Source organism: Aegilops tauschii, chromosome 2 (assembly GCF_002575655.3).
Source record: "Aegilops tauschii subsp. strangulata cultivar AL8/78 chromosome 2, Aet v6.0, whole genome shotgun sequence".
Classification (NCBI taxonomy): domain Eukaryota; kingdom Viridiplantae; phylum Streptophyta; class Magnoliopsida; order Poales; family Poaceae; genus Aegilops; species Aegilops tauschii.
In genome coordinates this window covers 355103217-355115237 of record NC_053036.3, presented here as the reverse complement: position 1 = coordinate 355115237, position 12021 = coordinate 355103217, and the positions used below count along the sequence as shown (strand labels likewise).

Sequence of the window (12021 nt, the reverse complement as noted above, 5' to 3'; positions counted from 1 at the left end):
TGTTCGTTTTTTGTTTTTTTTGGGGGGGGGGGGGGGGGGGGCTTTTAAAATGTTCTGAAACTTTAAAATATGAACCTTATTAAGTTTGATGCTCTTAGGCACCGGGATCCAAAACACTCACTATCGCGAACCAACCTGTGGTTGGATGGTTAGAGGAACTGTGGTATCCCGGCCCACCAGGGTTCAAATCCTGGTGCTCGCATTTATTCCTGGATTTATCTCAGGATTTCCAGCGATGCACATGCAGTGGGAGGAGACGTTCCGTCGACGACGATGTGCCTATGATGACTTTTTCAAGATGATATGCCGGCTCAGTCTTTCCAATGTGCTCATAGAGGTAGAATGTGCGTGCGTGTTTATATGGATGAGTGTATGCGTGTGTATATGAGCGTTTGCGTCTGTAATGCGTTAAAAAAACACCTCACTATCTATCGACAACATCAAGTTTATTTTTGGCCATGGGGGCCAGCGAGGTCAAAAATTTCAATGCAGGCCAGCAAAAGAGGTTGGAACAACTCGACGCCGTAAACAAAAATAATGGCGGATCCCTCTCTCCCCGATCGACAAGAAATTCTCTCTCTTCCCTCTTTTAATAGCGGATCCCTCTCACAAACCCCTTCCCTTGTATAACCCCCCACAGCCAGCCCACCCAGGCACAGGTAGAGACAGACAACCAGGAGCACCCAAGAAGCGGTGCAGGAGGAATCCCGGCCTCTGTAGCAAACAAGAATCCATCCACCTGTCCTCCTCATCGAGATCTCGCACGGGGCGGCTCGTGGTGAGGTGAGTGAGTCGACCGGCCATGGCGTTCAGGGCCTGCCTCTCGTCCCACAAGGCCTCGCCGTCGCCTTCCGTCGCGCAGAGGAGGGCCAGCAATGGGGCACCGCCGGTGGTGGCCATGGCCTCCACCATGAACGAGTAAGCAGATCCTCCCTGCAAATCCTGCTCCTTGTTTATGGCGGAAATGGTTTCGCGTATAGTGTGATCTGGGTTGGTGGGAGGGTTTCCATAGACCCGGGAGTTATTTTTGTGATCTGGGGTGGCGAGATTTGTGATCTAGAATTGGCTGCTTGGAAAATAGGGCAAACACTTGCTCCAATGGATCGGATCAAATCACGGCAAGAAAAAAATGCACTCCATCTTTTCTTCTCATTGCGGTTTGGCTTCCGTGTTCTCCTTTTCTTGTTGAGATCCAGGGCTTTGCTCGGCGTGTCTTTAAATTCATTTGCTGATCCATTTGATGCCGAGCTTCTGCTTACGATCTGGATGGCTAGTTTGTGACCCCTATCTGATCGATTTGGCGATCTAGCCCGTTTGCAGATGCGCAAAATCCGGTTCCCTTTTTCTGTCCATCTCATTTTTTTTTTGTAACGACGATATATCTACTGGTTCTCAAATTGATTGTGCATGAATTCTTGTAGTATCAATTTCACATTAACTAGTTATTTGTCATAACAAAAATCCTATATTGTTGGTTAGAAGGAATTGCTTGTGCAGAAACAATAGATGGTCAATGTAAGCAGGCTGTAGAAATCCAGAATTCTTTGGATGGTCAATTTAATCAGGCTGCCGAAATTCAGAGTCATTTCGATGGTCAATTTAAGCAGGCTGTAGAAATCCAGAATTCTTTGGATGGTCAATTTTAATTTATGCAGGCTGTACTTGTTCAAAGTTGTTTTCCAGTGGTCTTCGAGGGGTTTATGTCACGCATGAAGCCATAAACTTGTTAGCTGCTGAGATCTGAACTTGTTCAAACATGGTGATGGGGATAGACTGATAGTGAACATTAAAAGGCTTGATCTGGGATTATGATTTGTGCAATTTAGTTACTGGGAGCACACACAAACACTACTCTTGTGTTCTTGTAGTATCGGTTTAAATAAGTCGTAGTCTAAGAACAGAAATTTACACCCTCCAGTGAACAGGAATTTACCAATGACGTTTTAGGGTATTGTAATCAATAATACAATGAAATATGAGTGATCAGACTGTTCACTGGATTCATAAAGATGAATATAGGAATTATGCGAGTACAAAAAAAAGGGTAACGACTCTTTTTGTCATCCAGTTTAATGTGAGATAATTTGGCGGATTTTGCGTTGATTGTGTTTTGCTTAGTCAAGTTTTGCATTGAGTTACTCTGTTTAGCCAAATTGTCCATCAAGTTATTCCGGATAATAGCTTGTAAAACCTTAGGAGCATTGTTGACTCTGCCTGTTTATGTACGTAGATGCAGTTGTGGCACCTCAAGCTACTTAATCTCACTTCACCGGAACCTTACATGTTTTTGATATATGGTAGTAGCATGTTTGGTAAACACTGTTTTGTATTAAAAGTTTCTATGCAAACATCAGGAGCCTTTCTTCACCATGGCGTAAAGGGATAGGCTCATTGTGTTTCCTTGGCCACTCTAATTTGATAGAACCCTGGAAATTTCCAGAATAGAGATATTATGGTAGATAGATTAATATGAGTTACATCCATATGTCACCTTAACAAGTACAGTACATCCGTATGTACTGTGCAGTGCTCCTTCTGGATTGTACTAAATCATTATGTTACCTTTCCTAGGGTCAAAACTGCCAAAAAGCCCTATGCTCCCCCACGCGAGGTGCATCTCCAAGTCATGCATTCGCTACCAGCACAAAAGCAGGAGATCTTTGATTCACTTCAATCTTGGGCTAGGGACAACCTATTGAACCTTCTGAAGCCAGTTGAGAAGTCATGGCAGCCACAGGACTTCCTACCAGAGCCTTCTTCCGAGGGATTTTATGATGAAGTAAAAGAACTGAGGGAGCGGGCAAAGGAAATCCCTGATGACTACTTTGTTTGCCTGGTTGGTGACATGGTTACTGAGGAAGCCCTTCCTACGTACCAAACAATGCTCAACACCCTTGATGGTGTCCGAGATGAAACTGGCGCAAGCCCAACTGCCTGGGCTGTTTGGACAAGAGCATGGACTGCTGAAGAAAACAGGCACGGTGATCTACTGAACAAGTACATGTACCTTTCCGGACGGGTTGACATGAGACAAATTGAGAAGACTATACAGTACCTTATTGGTTCTGGAATGGTAAGAACTATTATCTACTCCCTCCGTCCCCTAATATAAGGACGTTTTTGACACTAGTGTAGTGTCAAAACGCTCTTATATTATGGGATGGAGGGAGTATCTTTTAAGGTTCAGTGTATGATCATTAACTTTGCTATTCTCAAAACCAACATGTAACAAAAGTGTATGGTGTTCAATCGACAAACTACCCTTTACTTTGTGCTGTGTGTAGATAGTGCTTCATTGTAGCAGGGCAACCTATATTCTGTTTTAACCTATATTCTTGTGCTGTGGTAGTTCAGCTACTTGTAAATTGTAACATGCAATTGTTTTGGATTGAACATTGCCATTAATTTTTAGTGTATCCCATGTCAATACAGGATCCAGGAACTGAGAACAATCCCTACATGGGTTTCCTTTACACATCATTCCAAGAGAGAGCTACTTTCATATCCCATGGCAATACTGCTAGGCATGCCAAGCAATTTGGGGACCTTAAACTGGCCCAGATATGTGGTACAATAGCAGCTGATGAGAAGCGCCATGAGACGGCTTACACCAAGATAGTTGAGAAGCTTTTTGAAATAGATCCTGACTACACGGTGCTTGCATTTGCTGACATGATGAGGAAGAAGATCTCGATGCCTGCTCATCTCATGTACGATGGTGAGGACGACAACCTATTTGAGCACTTCAGCTCGGTGGCGCAGCGACTTGGGGTCTACACAGCGAAAGACTATGCCGACATCCTCGAGTTCTTGGTCCAGAGGTGGAAAGTTGCAGATCTCACTGGACTGTCCGGTGAAGGAAGACGGTCGCAGGACTATGTTTGCACTTTGGCAACGAGATTCAGGCGGCTGGACGAAAGAGCGCAGGCAAGGGCGAAACAGGGGCCTGTGGTTCCGTTCAGCTGGGTCTACGACCGCAAAGTGCAGCTCTAATAAAGAGGAAGGAACACAAGGTTAATGAGACTGCATCCATCCTATTATTTCGTGTTTTGGGTCAGTGTAGGTTTTCCTAATAGCAGGGTAGAATGTTTTATGTGCTGTCCTGTAAGTTGTTGGATGACAGTGGGGAAGAGGCTAGTGAAGGTGGTGTGAGATGCTGGCTGGCCATGAAGGGCTCCGTTGCAACCTTTTGTTGTGTTGAATATTTTATGTGACCGTTGAAGTTTACAAGGCTTGTATAAGTTTCAAAGTAATAAATGGATATTTGTATACAGACAGACCTATATGCTGGTGCACCATGAGATTCCAAACTTTAAAGCCATTTTTTCTGATCGAAATGCAATGAGTTCAACAAGCTCGATCATGTTCTGCTCATCTCTGCTTTCCGTCTTGTTGTGTTTCTGCCTTGAGTTCATTATTACAGATCTATTTGAAACTTGGAATTATTTTGCCTGGGCGGAGATCATGTTTCATGTGTTTTCTCAGTTTGAATTGAATTCGCACAAGCCGCAAGTCAATTGAACTGGAGGACACAGTTTCAAGTCTAGCTAATTGCATTTTTCTTATTTCCTTTTTATCACAGCGTCAGTCAATTGAACAGTGCACTGGAGGACACAGTTTAACAGTCTGGTATAAAGAACCAATACAACCACAATCCCGCCTGATCTTTCGACGGTTCAAGCTTTTGCGCACACCTTTTTTTTAACTACAATAAAAAAATGGACTAAATCTATGCCGTTATACCTAGCAGCAACAGCACTCGATTCCACATGCGTAGAAGGTCAAGTGGCACCAGATCTGTACGAAGTATAAGGGTAATCTGAAATGAGCTCCTGTCTGCCATCAACTTGATGAGAAGCCGAGCCCAGAACTCGATTCTAAGCAGAAACCCTGCTGGAGTGGAGCTCTGACTGCATCTCCCGAACAAGAATCTCCTCAACGGCGTCTACAAATCTTACCAGATGCCGACGAGTCTCAAGCTCCAAGCCATTGGCAAGTTCCTGCCAACCAAAGGACCAAGACTGCGAATTAGGTTGCTACTCAACAGCTGGTACCCATGCTATTATGTTTGTTTTGGTAGCCATGGCCTTGGTCTAGAAGCTGGTACCCATGCTTATTGACTACAAAAAGGAAACTAGGCGTCTATGCAAAACAGACCATTATTTTCATACTTCCTCTGCTAATATTGGCTTAGCCATTTTTACCTTGGTCTTGCAGAGCAAATCTAAAGTTATATTCGTTGGCTGGGTCCCTGAATTGCGGATTGAGATTAACTTCAGACCATAGGACGACAGTGGCCAATCTGCAGATATCTTGAAGAAGGCATCAATTGCACCAACCAAATGAGCTACGATTGTTTCATCTTTGTCAGAGTACTCAAAAGAATGCCTGCAAGAAAACAGAAGAGTTTGTCACATTATCGAAATGTTGAACACAAAGGGACAAAATTATGAGCATATATAATATTCATGCTGAGCACCTACAATTAGTTTTTGTTGCCTATGTGCATCACATGAGCCTAGCTTCAATTGTCAGATAAAATGTAGATCACTACCTCTTTTGAGAAATATTTATCATTACTCAATTAAGGGGGTCATCAAATCCAAATAGTAAGGACATTCATGATTAAATTGTCTTTCTAGTTTAATGTGAAATTGTAATCTTTGTTGTTGGCTATTTCCTCTAACAAGCGGCCAGCTGCATATCATTTTCTATTACTCCCTCCGTTCCTAAATATAAGTCTTTCTAGAGATTTCACTAAGAGACTACATACGGATGTATATAGACATATTTTAGAATGTAGATTCACTCATTTTGCTCCGTATGTAGTCCCTTATTGGAATCTCTTAAAAGACTTATATTTTGGAACGGAGGGAGTAGAAAGGAGCGTGTCTCTCATAGTAAAATCTGTTTGATACAAAACCAAGTAAATAGCTCCAGTAATATTGGCAGAACATACAGTGATATAACATACAAAGAGTGCCATGAATCAGTGCAGTGTAAGCTGTAAATTCAATGAAGAAGCTTAGAGATTATAGATTCCTTGCAATTATTCTTACAAAAGGGAATAACAGTAAAAAGTTACAGAATTATTAGCGCAATACTAGCAGATGCAGAATAATGTCACCTGGAATTATTGGCATCATTCACCAACGATCGTCTTAGAGTGTTGATTACAATCTGTTGTTGACATTGCCGAATGAGCCATCCCAAAGATGGAGCGGAAATGACCTCTCTTCAAAAGCAGATAGCGTTTTTTGCATAAGCAGTTAAGCACAAAAAAATGATTGGAAGTAATACAGAGTACAGTTCGCACAACTGTGAGGCATGATAGCATACTAAATAACACAAAAGAAATGACAAAGGAAAGTGAAGTTTCTTGGTGTTCTATGTTGTTTAATAGTGGTGGCACTTCTGAACCTTAATGAAGATTCGAAGTTGTTCAAATGTTTCAACAAGCGACCCCTTTTTGGAAGAACAATAAGCCAGCTCTGTAAGTCAGATGGCAAAATATCTCCAACATACCTGGAGGATTTGAGCTTCTCAATCAGTATATCTACACAAACATCAGCAGGAAAGATCTGAAAAGACAAATATGATTGGTAAAACATGATACAACATAGTTCTCCTGAATGGACTTTTAAAAGGTTAAAAGTATGCCAATTGGCAATTCGTTATCAAGCACCATAACATTGCCAGCAAAGAACTGAATGAAGTACAAAAAACAGGAATAAGAAGAAAAGTTTGACATGGCTTGAGGTGTTTAGCAGGAATCCAAATGCTGGAACCACTGAATAAGCATAAGCACAAAATTTTATTGTGAATGTTACAGAAAAAATATGAAATAACAGCATAATACAAAATGAGTATCTTAATCCACTCATAGGTTACATCTAATAAAAGATGGTGGATACTGGTGTGTCTCCTTCCTAATTCATATGCATACAAAATCGATTCTAAGACAACATCAGTTTTTGCCTCGATTGTCAGGTAACCATGCAAGCATAAGCACAAAAAAACTTTTGCAATGATCAGGGGTATGGAAGAGTAGTTCGCTGCTTTACCATTATTATTATTTTCAGTAAGTTTAGGAATGTCTGATAAAAAATACTCTAAGCCTACAAAAATGTTACAGCTTGCCCGAGCCTTTATGTACCGTTGAACACTTGTATACGAGAATATTTTATAATCATCTCAGTTGATTACTTTACATGAAGTTGGGGTGTCAAATAGGATTGATCACTTATAGGAAAATCAAGGTGGAAAACAGCTAACATCGCACAGGTTACTGTAGCCACACCCAGCCATGCAGTTTTATGATCCTTGGTTATGTCATTATTCACTACTTGTACAACAACAACAACAACAACAACAACAACAACAACAAAGCCTTTAGTCCCAAACAAGTTGGGGTAGGCTAGAGGTGAAACCCATAAGATCTCGCAACCAACTCATGGCTCTGGCACATGGATAGCAAGCTTCCACGCACCCCTGTCCATAGCTAGCTCTTTGGTGATACTCCAATCCTTCAGGTCTCTCTTAACGGACTCCTCCCATGTCAAATTCGGTCTACCCCGCCCTCTCTTGACATTCTCCGCACGCTTTAGCCGTCCGCTATGCACTGGAGCTTCTGGAGGCCTGCGCTGAATATGCCCAAACCATCTCAGACGATGTTGGACAAGCTTCTCCTCAATTGGTGCTACCCCAACTCTATCTCGTATATCATCATTCCGGACTCGATCCTTCCTCGTGTGGCCACACATCCATCTCAACATACGCATCTCCGCCACACCTAACTGTTGAACATGTCGCCTTTTAGTCGGCCAACACTCCGCGCCATACAACATTGCGGGTCGAACCGCCGTCCTGTAGAACTTGCCTTTTAGCTTTTGTGGCACTCTCTTGTCACAGAGAATGCCAGAAGCTTGGCGCCACTTCATTATTCACTACTTGTACCGTGAGATTTTTAATCGTGAAATGCAACAATATCCTGAAATGCATCAGGCATTACACCAAATATCTACCGTAGGTAAAAATAAAAATGATGATCAATTGGTTCACCGGAGGTAAAGAGTTTCTACAAAATGAGAAAAACATGGTTAAGAGAGCACCTGGACTTTATTCAGTTCCATGCTTCCTTCATCAACTTCTATCAGTAACTCATGATCTGAAACAGAAGAATCAACAACACAATCCAACTTTTGTCCAAGAATTACACATTCCGAGGTCAGTATAGGTGCCTTCGGGAGCACCCTGAGACAATTGTCTTTAAACTCTAAGACTTTTGGTCCTGAAACCAGAGATTGAAGCTGCCAAATTTCTTCATCCCTGGATAGAGAGAGGGAGATTTCATGAAGAAGTTGGAAGTTTTTAAGCAGAACAAGCTTAAAATCTAAACATGAGATCCAGTTAAAAGCTCAGAGTGGTACAATTTTAACAAGCTTGTGATTACAACTTCTAAATGTGAAGATGGGAAAACAGAAAGCCAGTTACAAATTGATAACCGATTGAGATTCACAGATAATCTCAAGGACTGGACATTAAAAGAAGAGCACAACAATCAGGAGATTGGTCAAGAGTTCATGGCGGAACCAGTAAACATGTGTATAGCAGTGTGATCCTCAGAACGCGAGGAAGGCATGCATATCTAATCCAAATGCCACGTTCAACAAAGATAGAAAATTAATCATGTATTGGAATGAGAAGGTTTTGCCAAAGATAGATGCTGAAACTGAGAAGGTTGAAAATAATATAAACAGAGACTACAAATGAAGAGAACAATGGTGGTGGTGGTATGCTGTGCGCATTACATGGGTTCATCTCAATGCATTAACAGATGATAGCTAACCAAGCATATTTACATTTTGTCCTTAACGAACACAAACAGGGAGTAAAAACTAATAGTGGCAGAATTATTAGCAAATTCTAAAACAGATAAAATGGTGAAATTCCTTGTTGAGCAAACTATTTTAAATGCAAAGTCAAGTTGAGAAACCTCATTCATATGATAAATTAAAGTATTCTTATCATTAAGAACAATCAGGGACATTTATTGAGTTCTGAATAACATGAATAACAATCAGGATTTATGTTGAGTTCTGAATAACCATATCATTGCCATCATGGCAAACAAGTAGTATTGCCATTGTTGATGTTAAGATGCTTTAAACAAATTTACAATCAGTAGAGAGATTAAGGCGCATAAGCTTGATACCTTTGCATTGAAATACTTTGTATTTGTAGCAGCTTCAAGTCCATCTCACTTTTTCCTATTTGATGATCTAGTTTCAGTTCCTGGAAATTTGTTAAAGGTGTGTATTCAACAACACAAAGCATTGTAAGCTGAAGAAAAAGGAAAAAAAAAATATACTCAGATGAAAATCCGTTTGCATGTGTATTAGCTCCATATGTGTCTGTGATTGTCGTTGTTACTACTTTCTGTGTGAGGTTTTGTTTGTGGAAGATGCTCTATAATATAAATAGGCAGAATAGGTTGACTGTATTACAATGTAACTGTCCAAGAGGACACCACCAACACACCCATGAAGTAACTAACTTTCACAAAATAATTTCAGCAAGGAATATAAGTTACATTTACGAATTTGTATTACTATTATCCTAAACTTTCCATTGATTTGTCTCCACTTAGACCATTGAAATTGTTAAGCGATAAGCAATTCAGCATAGATAGCACAATATTTGGAATATGCCAATTATATACAACATCTAACCACACCTCATATTCGCAGTCCTTCTCAATATCTATTTGGTTGAAGCCTGAATCAGTTGAGATAGGACTTGCTTCCAAATGTTTCAAACCCTACATCAAAGGAGGGTGAAATATTGTAAATATGTTAAGAAAAGAAAGTTGAAGGGAATGTAAAAGATTACTTAATGTAGATGACATGTCAAATATTACATAAGCATGATGGCAGACGTTTAAGATTGTCACAACTCGCAAGAAAAGAAAAACATTAATGATTTTGAATCGACAAATTTAACTTCCTTGGAATATTTGTTTTGCAAACAGTCTTATTTTGAGGAGGAATTGGATGCAGTAAAGGGTCCAGAATTTGAGAACAACCTCTGAATCAAGTGTGTTCAGTGAAGACTCCAGTGATTCAATCTCAGCATCCAGCGGGATCGTGTCTGAACAACAAAAGTCGTTTTTGTTATTTGAAGGAAGACAGTGCTACGACTTGGCAAGCAAAGTGTTGGCAACTAGCATGGGCTTAAACAAGAAAAAACCCAAGATAAATAACCTTTGAACACTGTCTCTCCAATGACACTAATCTGGGCAGATAACTTGCAGTTCTCCTCCTCTGTCAAGCTCACCTCCTTTCTCAACCACTCAATGTACGAATCTACATACAACAATCGCACCGTCACATAAAAACCAAAAGAGCCACTGTGCACCACACTCTATGAACCGTCAAGATAGCAGTAAAATCAAATGGAATCGGACGCATACCCAAACAGCGACTCTCTAGATCAGCAGCGCTGGAGTCCCACGCATCCTCCGCCTGCATATCCGCCTGGAAACAACACGGCAGAAACGAAGATATTAACCTGTCTCGTGGGCTGAAGTAAGAAACCTAGCAGAGCACCGAACCCCTGGCTGTTGACACGAAGCCGCCGACACCCACCTCGCACCCGGAGCGCAGCTCGTCCTCCGCCGCCGCAGCATCCACCGGCTCCTCCTCGTCCCCTCCCCACAGCGTGGAGAGCTGCTCGAACCGGCTGAACGAACGAAGGGAGTTGGGAGGTGAATCCATGGAGCGGAGGAGAGGGCGGAGAGGACAGCAAGTAGGTAGTACCTTCGGATGGCGGCCGCGTCGAGGGGCGCCTCGGGGTCCTCCACTGGGGCCAGCGCTAGGGTTTCCGCCATGGCCGCAGCCATCTCCGCCTCTCTCTCCCGCCTAGAATTTTGCTTTCGAAATGGGGGGAAAGATCAAAAGGAGACGAGAGCCGCGACGGGTGGCATCCCGCCCCTCCCAACTCCAGCAAACAAGTTCAGCCCCGACCCTGTCAGATCCTCTACAGTCTACACCCACAATTATCGCTCCAGCAAGAACACCCCCGTCCATCCAACGGTCGTCATCGACTTCTCTCGATGGCCAGGATTGACGGGGATATTTGAGTTACCACTTTATCTTACCATTGTTTTTGTCGTTGTTCATTGCATTGTTGTTGTGGATCTGCTTGGTCCTTCCTAGAAAGTCCGAGCCTGACCACCCTGGTCCACTTAAACCCCGTCCTCCCTCGCCCACGCGCTTTCTCATCCGATGTCAACCGCCCATATTCATGCTGTTGTAAAACGGCCGCTCCACATTGAAGCCAGTCCAGAGCGGACGCGACCTCTCACTGTCTCCACTATTGAAATGGCGCGTCGGCCAAAGGCGCCGCCTGCGATGCGTCCCCGGTGTCCACGCTTGTTCAATGCCGGAGACACGTTACTGGACAGGACGAACGAATATCTACCACGCCCGTTCAATGCCACGTTCGTCTGTATGGCACCATTAAGCAGGCTCGCCAGCCGAGAAACCCACTCTGGCGTCGCGCATTGACGCATCCGGACGTCTGGCCTCACCGGAATCCACTATTTAAAGGCGACCACATCCAGCTATCTCCACGCCACAACACAACCCGCTCCCCGTCCTTGTTCCTTGCACCGCATCCGCCATGGTTGCAGGAGGCCAAGCTCCGTCGGAGAGCCTTTCCACGGAGATGAAGCATGAGGTGCCTGCCCTTGTGGCCGCCTGGCAGAGATGTCGTGTCAAGCAGATCAGGGTCGGCTTGCCGACCAGCTCGCCCGTGGTCTCCGACGACGAGGACGACCCCGTGATGGAGACGGGCTCCGACGACACTGCCCCGGTGCCCACGCATGTGCACGCCGGCTTCACCATGGAGCAGGCGCACTACAACGCCGCCATGGCGAAGGTGCAGCCTGCGTCAGCACCTCTGTCGGTGTTCCAGCAGGCACGGGAGGAACAACGGTACAACCTCTGGAGCAGCACCGGC

General features: G+C 43.3%; 2 protein-coding genes across 2 annotated transcripts; one reads left to right on the top strand and one right to left on the bottom strand.

Annotated features, from left to right (window-relative positions):
* Window positions 1–611: 611 nt before the first annotated feature.
* On the top strand, window positions 612–4271 carry LOC109737747 (stearoyl-[acyl-carrier-protein] 9-desaturase 5, chloroplastic). Its single transcript, XM_020296876.4, has 3 exons — window positions 612–918; window positions 2572–3073; window positions 3433–4271. The coding sequence occupies exons 1-3, from the start codon at window positions 803–805 to the stop codon at window positions 3991–3993; spliced, it is 1179 nt and encodes a 392-aa protein (XP_020152465.1). The 5' UTR covers window positions 612–802; the 3' UTR covers window positions 3994–4271.
* A 271-nt stretch (window positions 4272–4542) lies between these two features.
* LOC109737746 (uncharacterized) lies at window positions 4543–11074 on the bottom strand. The gene is made up of 12 exons (XM_020296875.4): window positions 10818–11074; window positions 10647–10740; window positions 10472–10535; window positions 10263–10364; window positions 10085–10149; window positions 9737–9820; window positions 9215–9294; window positions 8112–8328; window positions 6526–6581; window positions 6128–6235; window positions 5205–5388; window positions 4543–5000 (listed from the first exon to the last, which is right to left on the bottom strand). Exons 1-12 carry the CDS (start codon window positions 10898–10900, stop codon window positions 4878–4880), a joined length of 1260 nt encoding a protein of 419 aa, XP_020152464.1. The 5' UTR covers window positions 10901–11074; the 3' UTR covers window positions 4543–4877.
* Between the last annotated feature and the right edge of the window lie 947 nt (window positions 11075–12021).

Excerpts from the sequence above, each read along its gene's own strand:
- LOC109737746 (XM_020296875.4), bottom strand. The coding sequence starts at position 10,900 with ATGGCTGCGGCCATGGCGGAAACCCTAGCGCTGGCCCCAGTGGAGGAC. Across the intron at positions 8,329-9,214 it reads CAAAGTATTTCAATGCAAAG|GGATGAAGAAATTTGGCAGC; the intron begins GTATCAAGCTTA and ends CTCTCTATCCAG. Across the intron at positions 6,582-8,111 it reads TGGAACTGAATAAAGTCCAG|ATCTTTCCTGCTGATGTTTG; the intron begins GTGCTCTCTTAA and ends TTGTCTTTTCAG.
- LOC109737747 (XM_020296876.4), top strand. The coding sequence starts at position 803 with ATGGCGTTCAGGGCCTGCCTCTCGTCCCACAAGGCCTCGCCGTCGCCT. Across the intron at positions 919-2,571 it reads ATGGCCTCCACCATGAACGA|GGTCAAAACTGCCAAAAAGC; the intron begins GTAAGCAGATCC and ends TACCTTTCCTAG. Across the intron at positions 3,074-3,432 it reads ACCTTATTGGTTCTGGAATG|GATCCAGGAACTGAGAACAA; the intron begins GTAAGAACTATT and ends ATGTCAATACAG.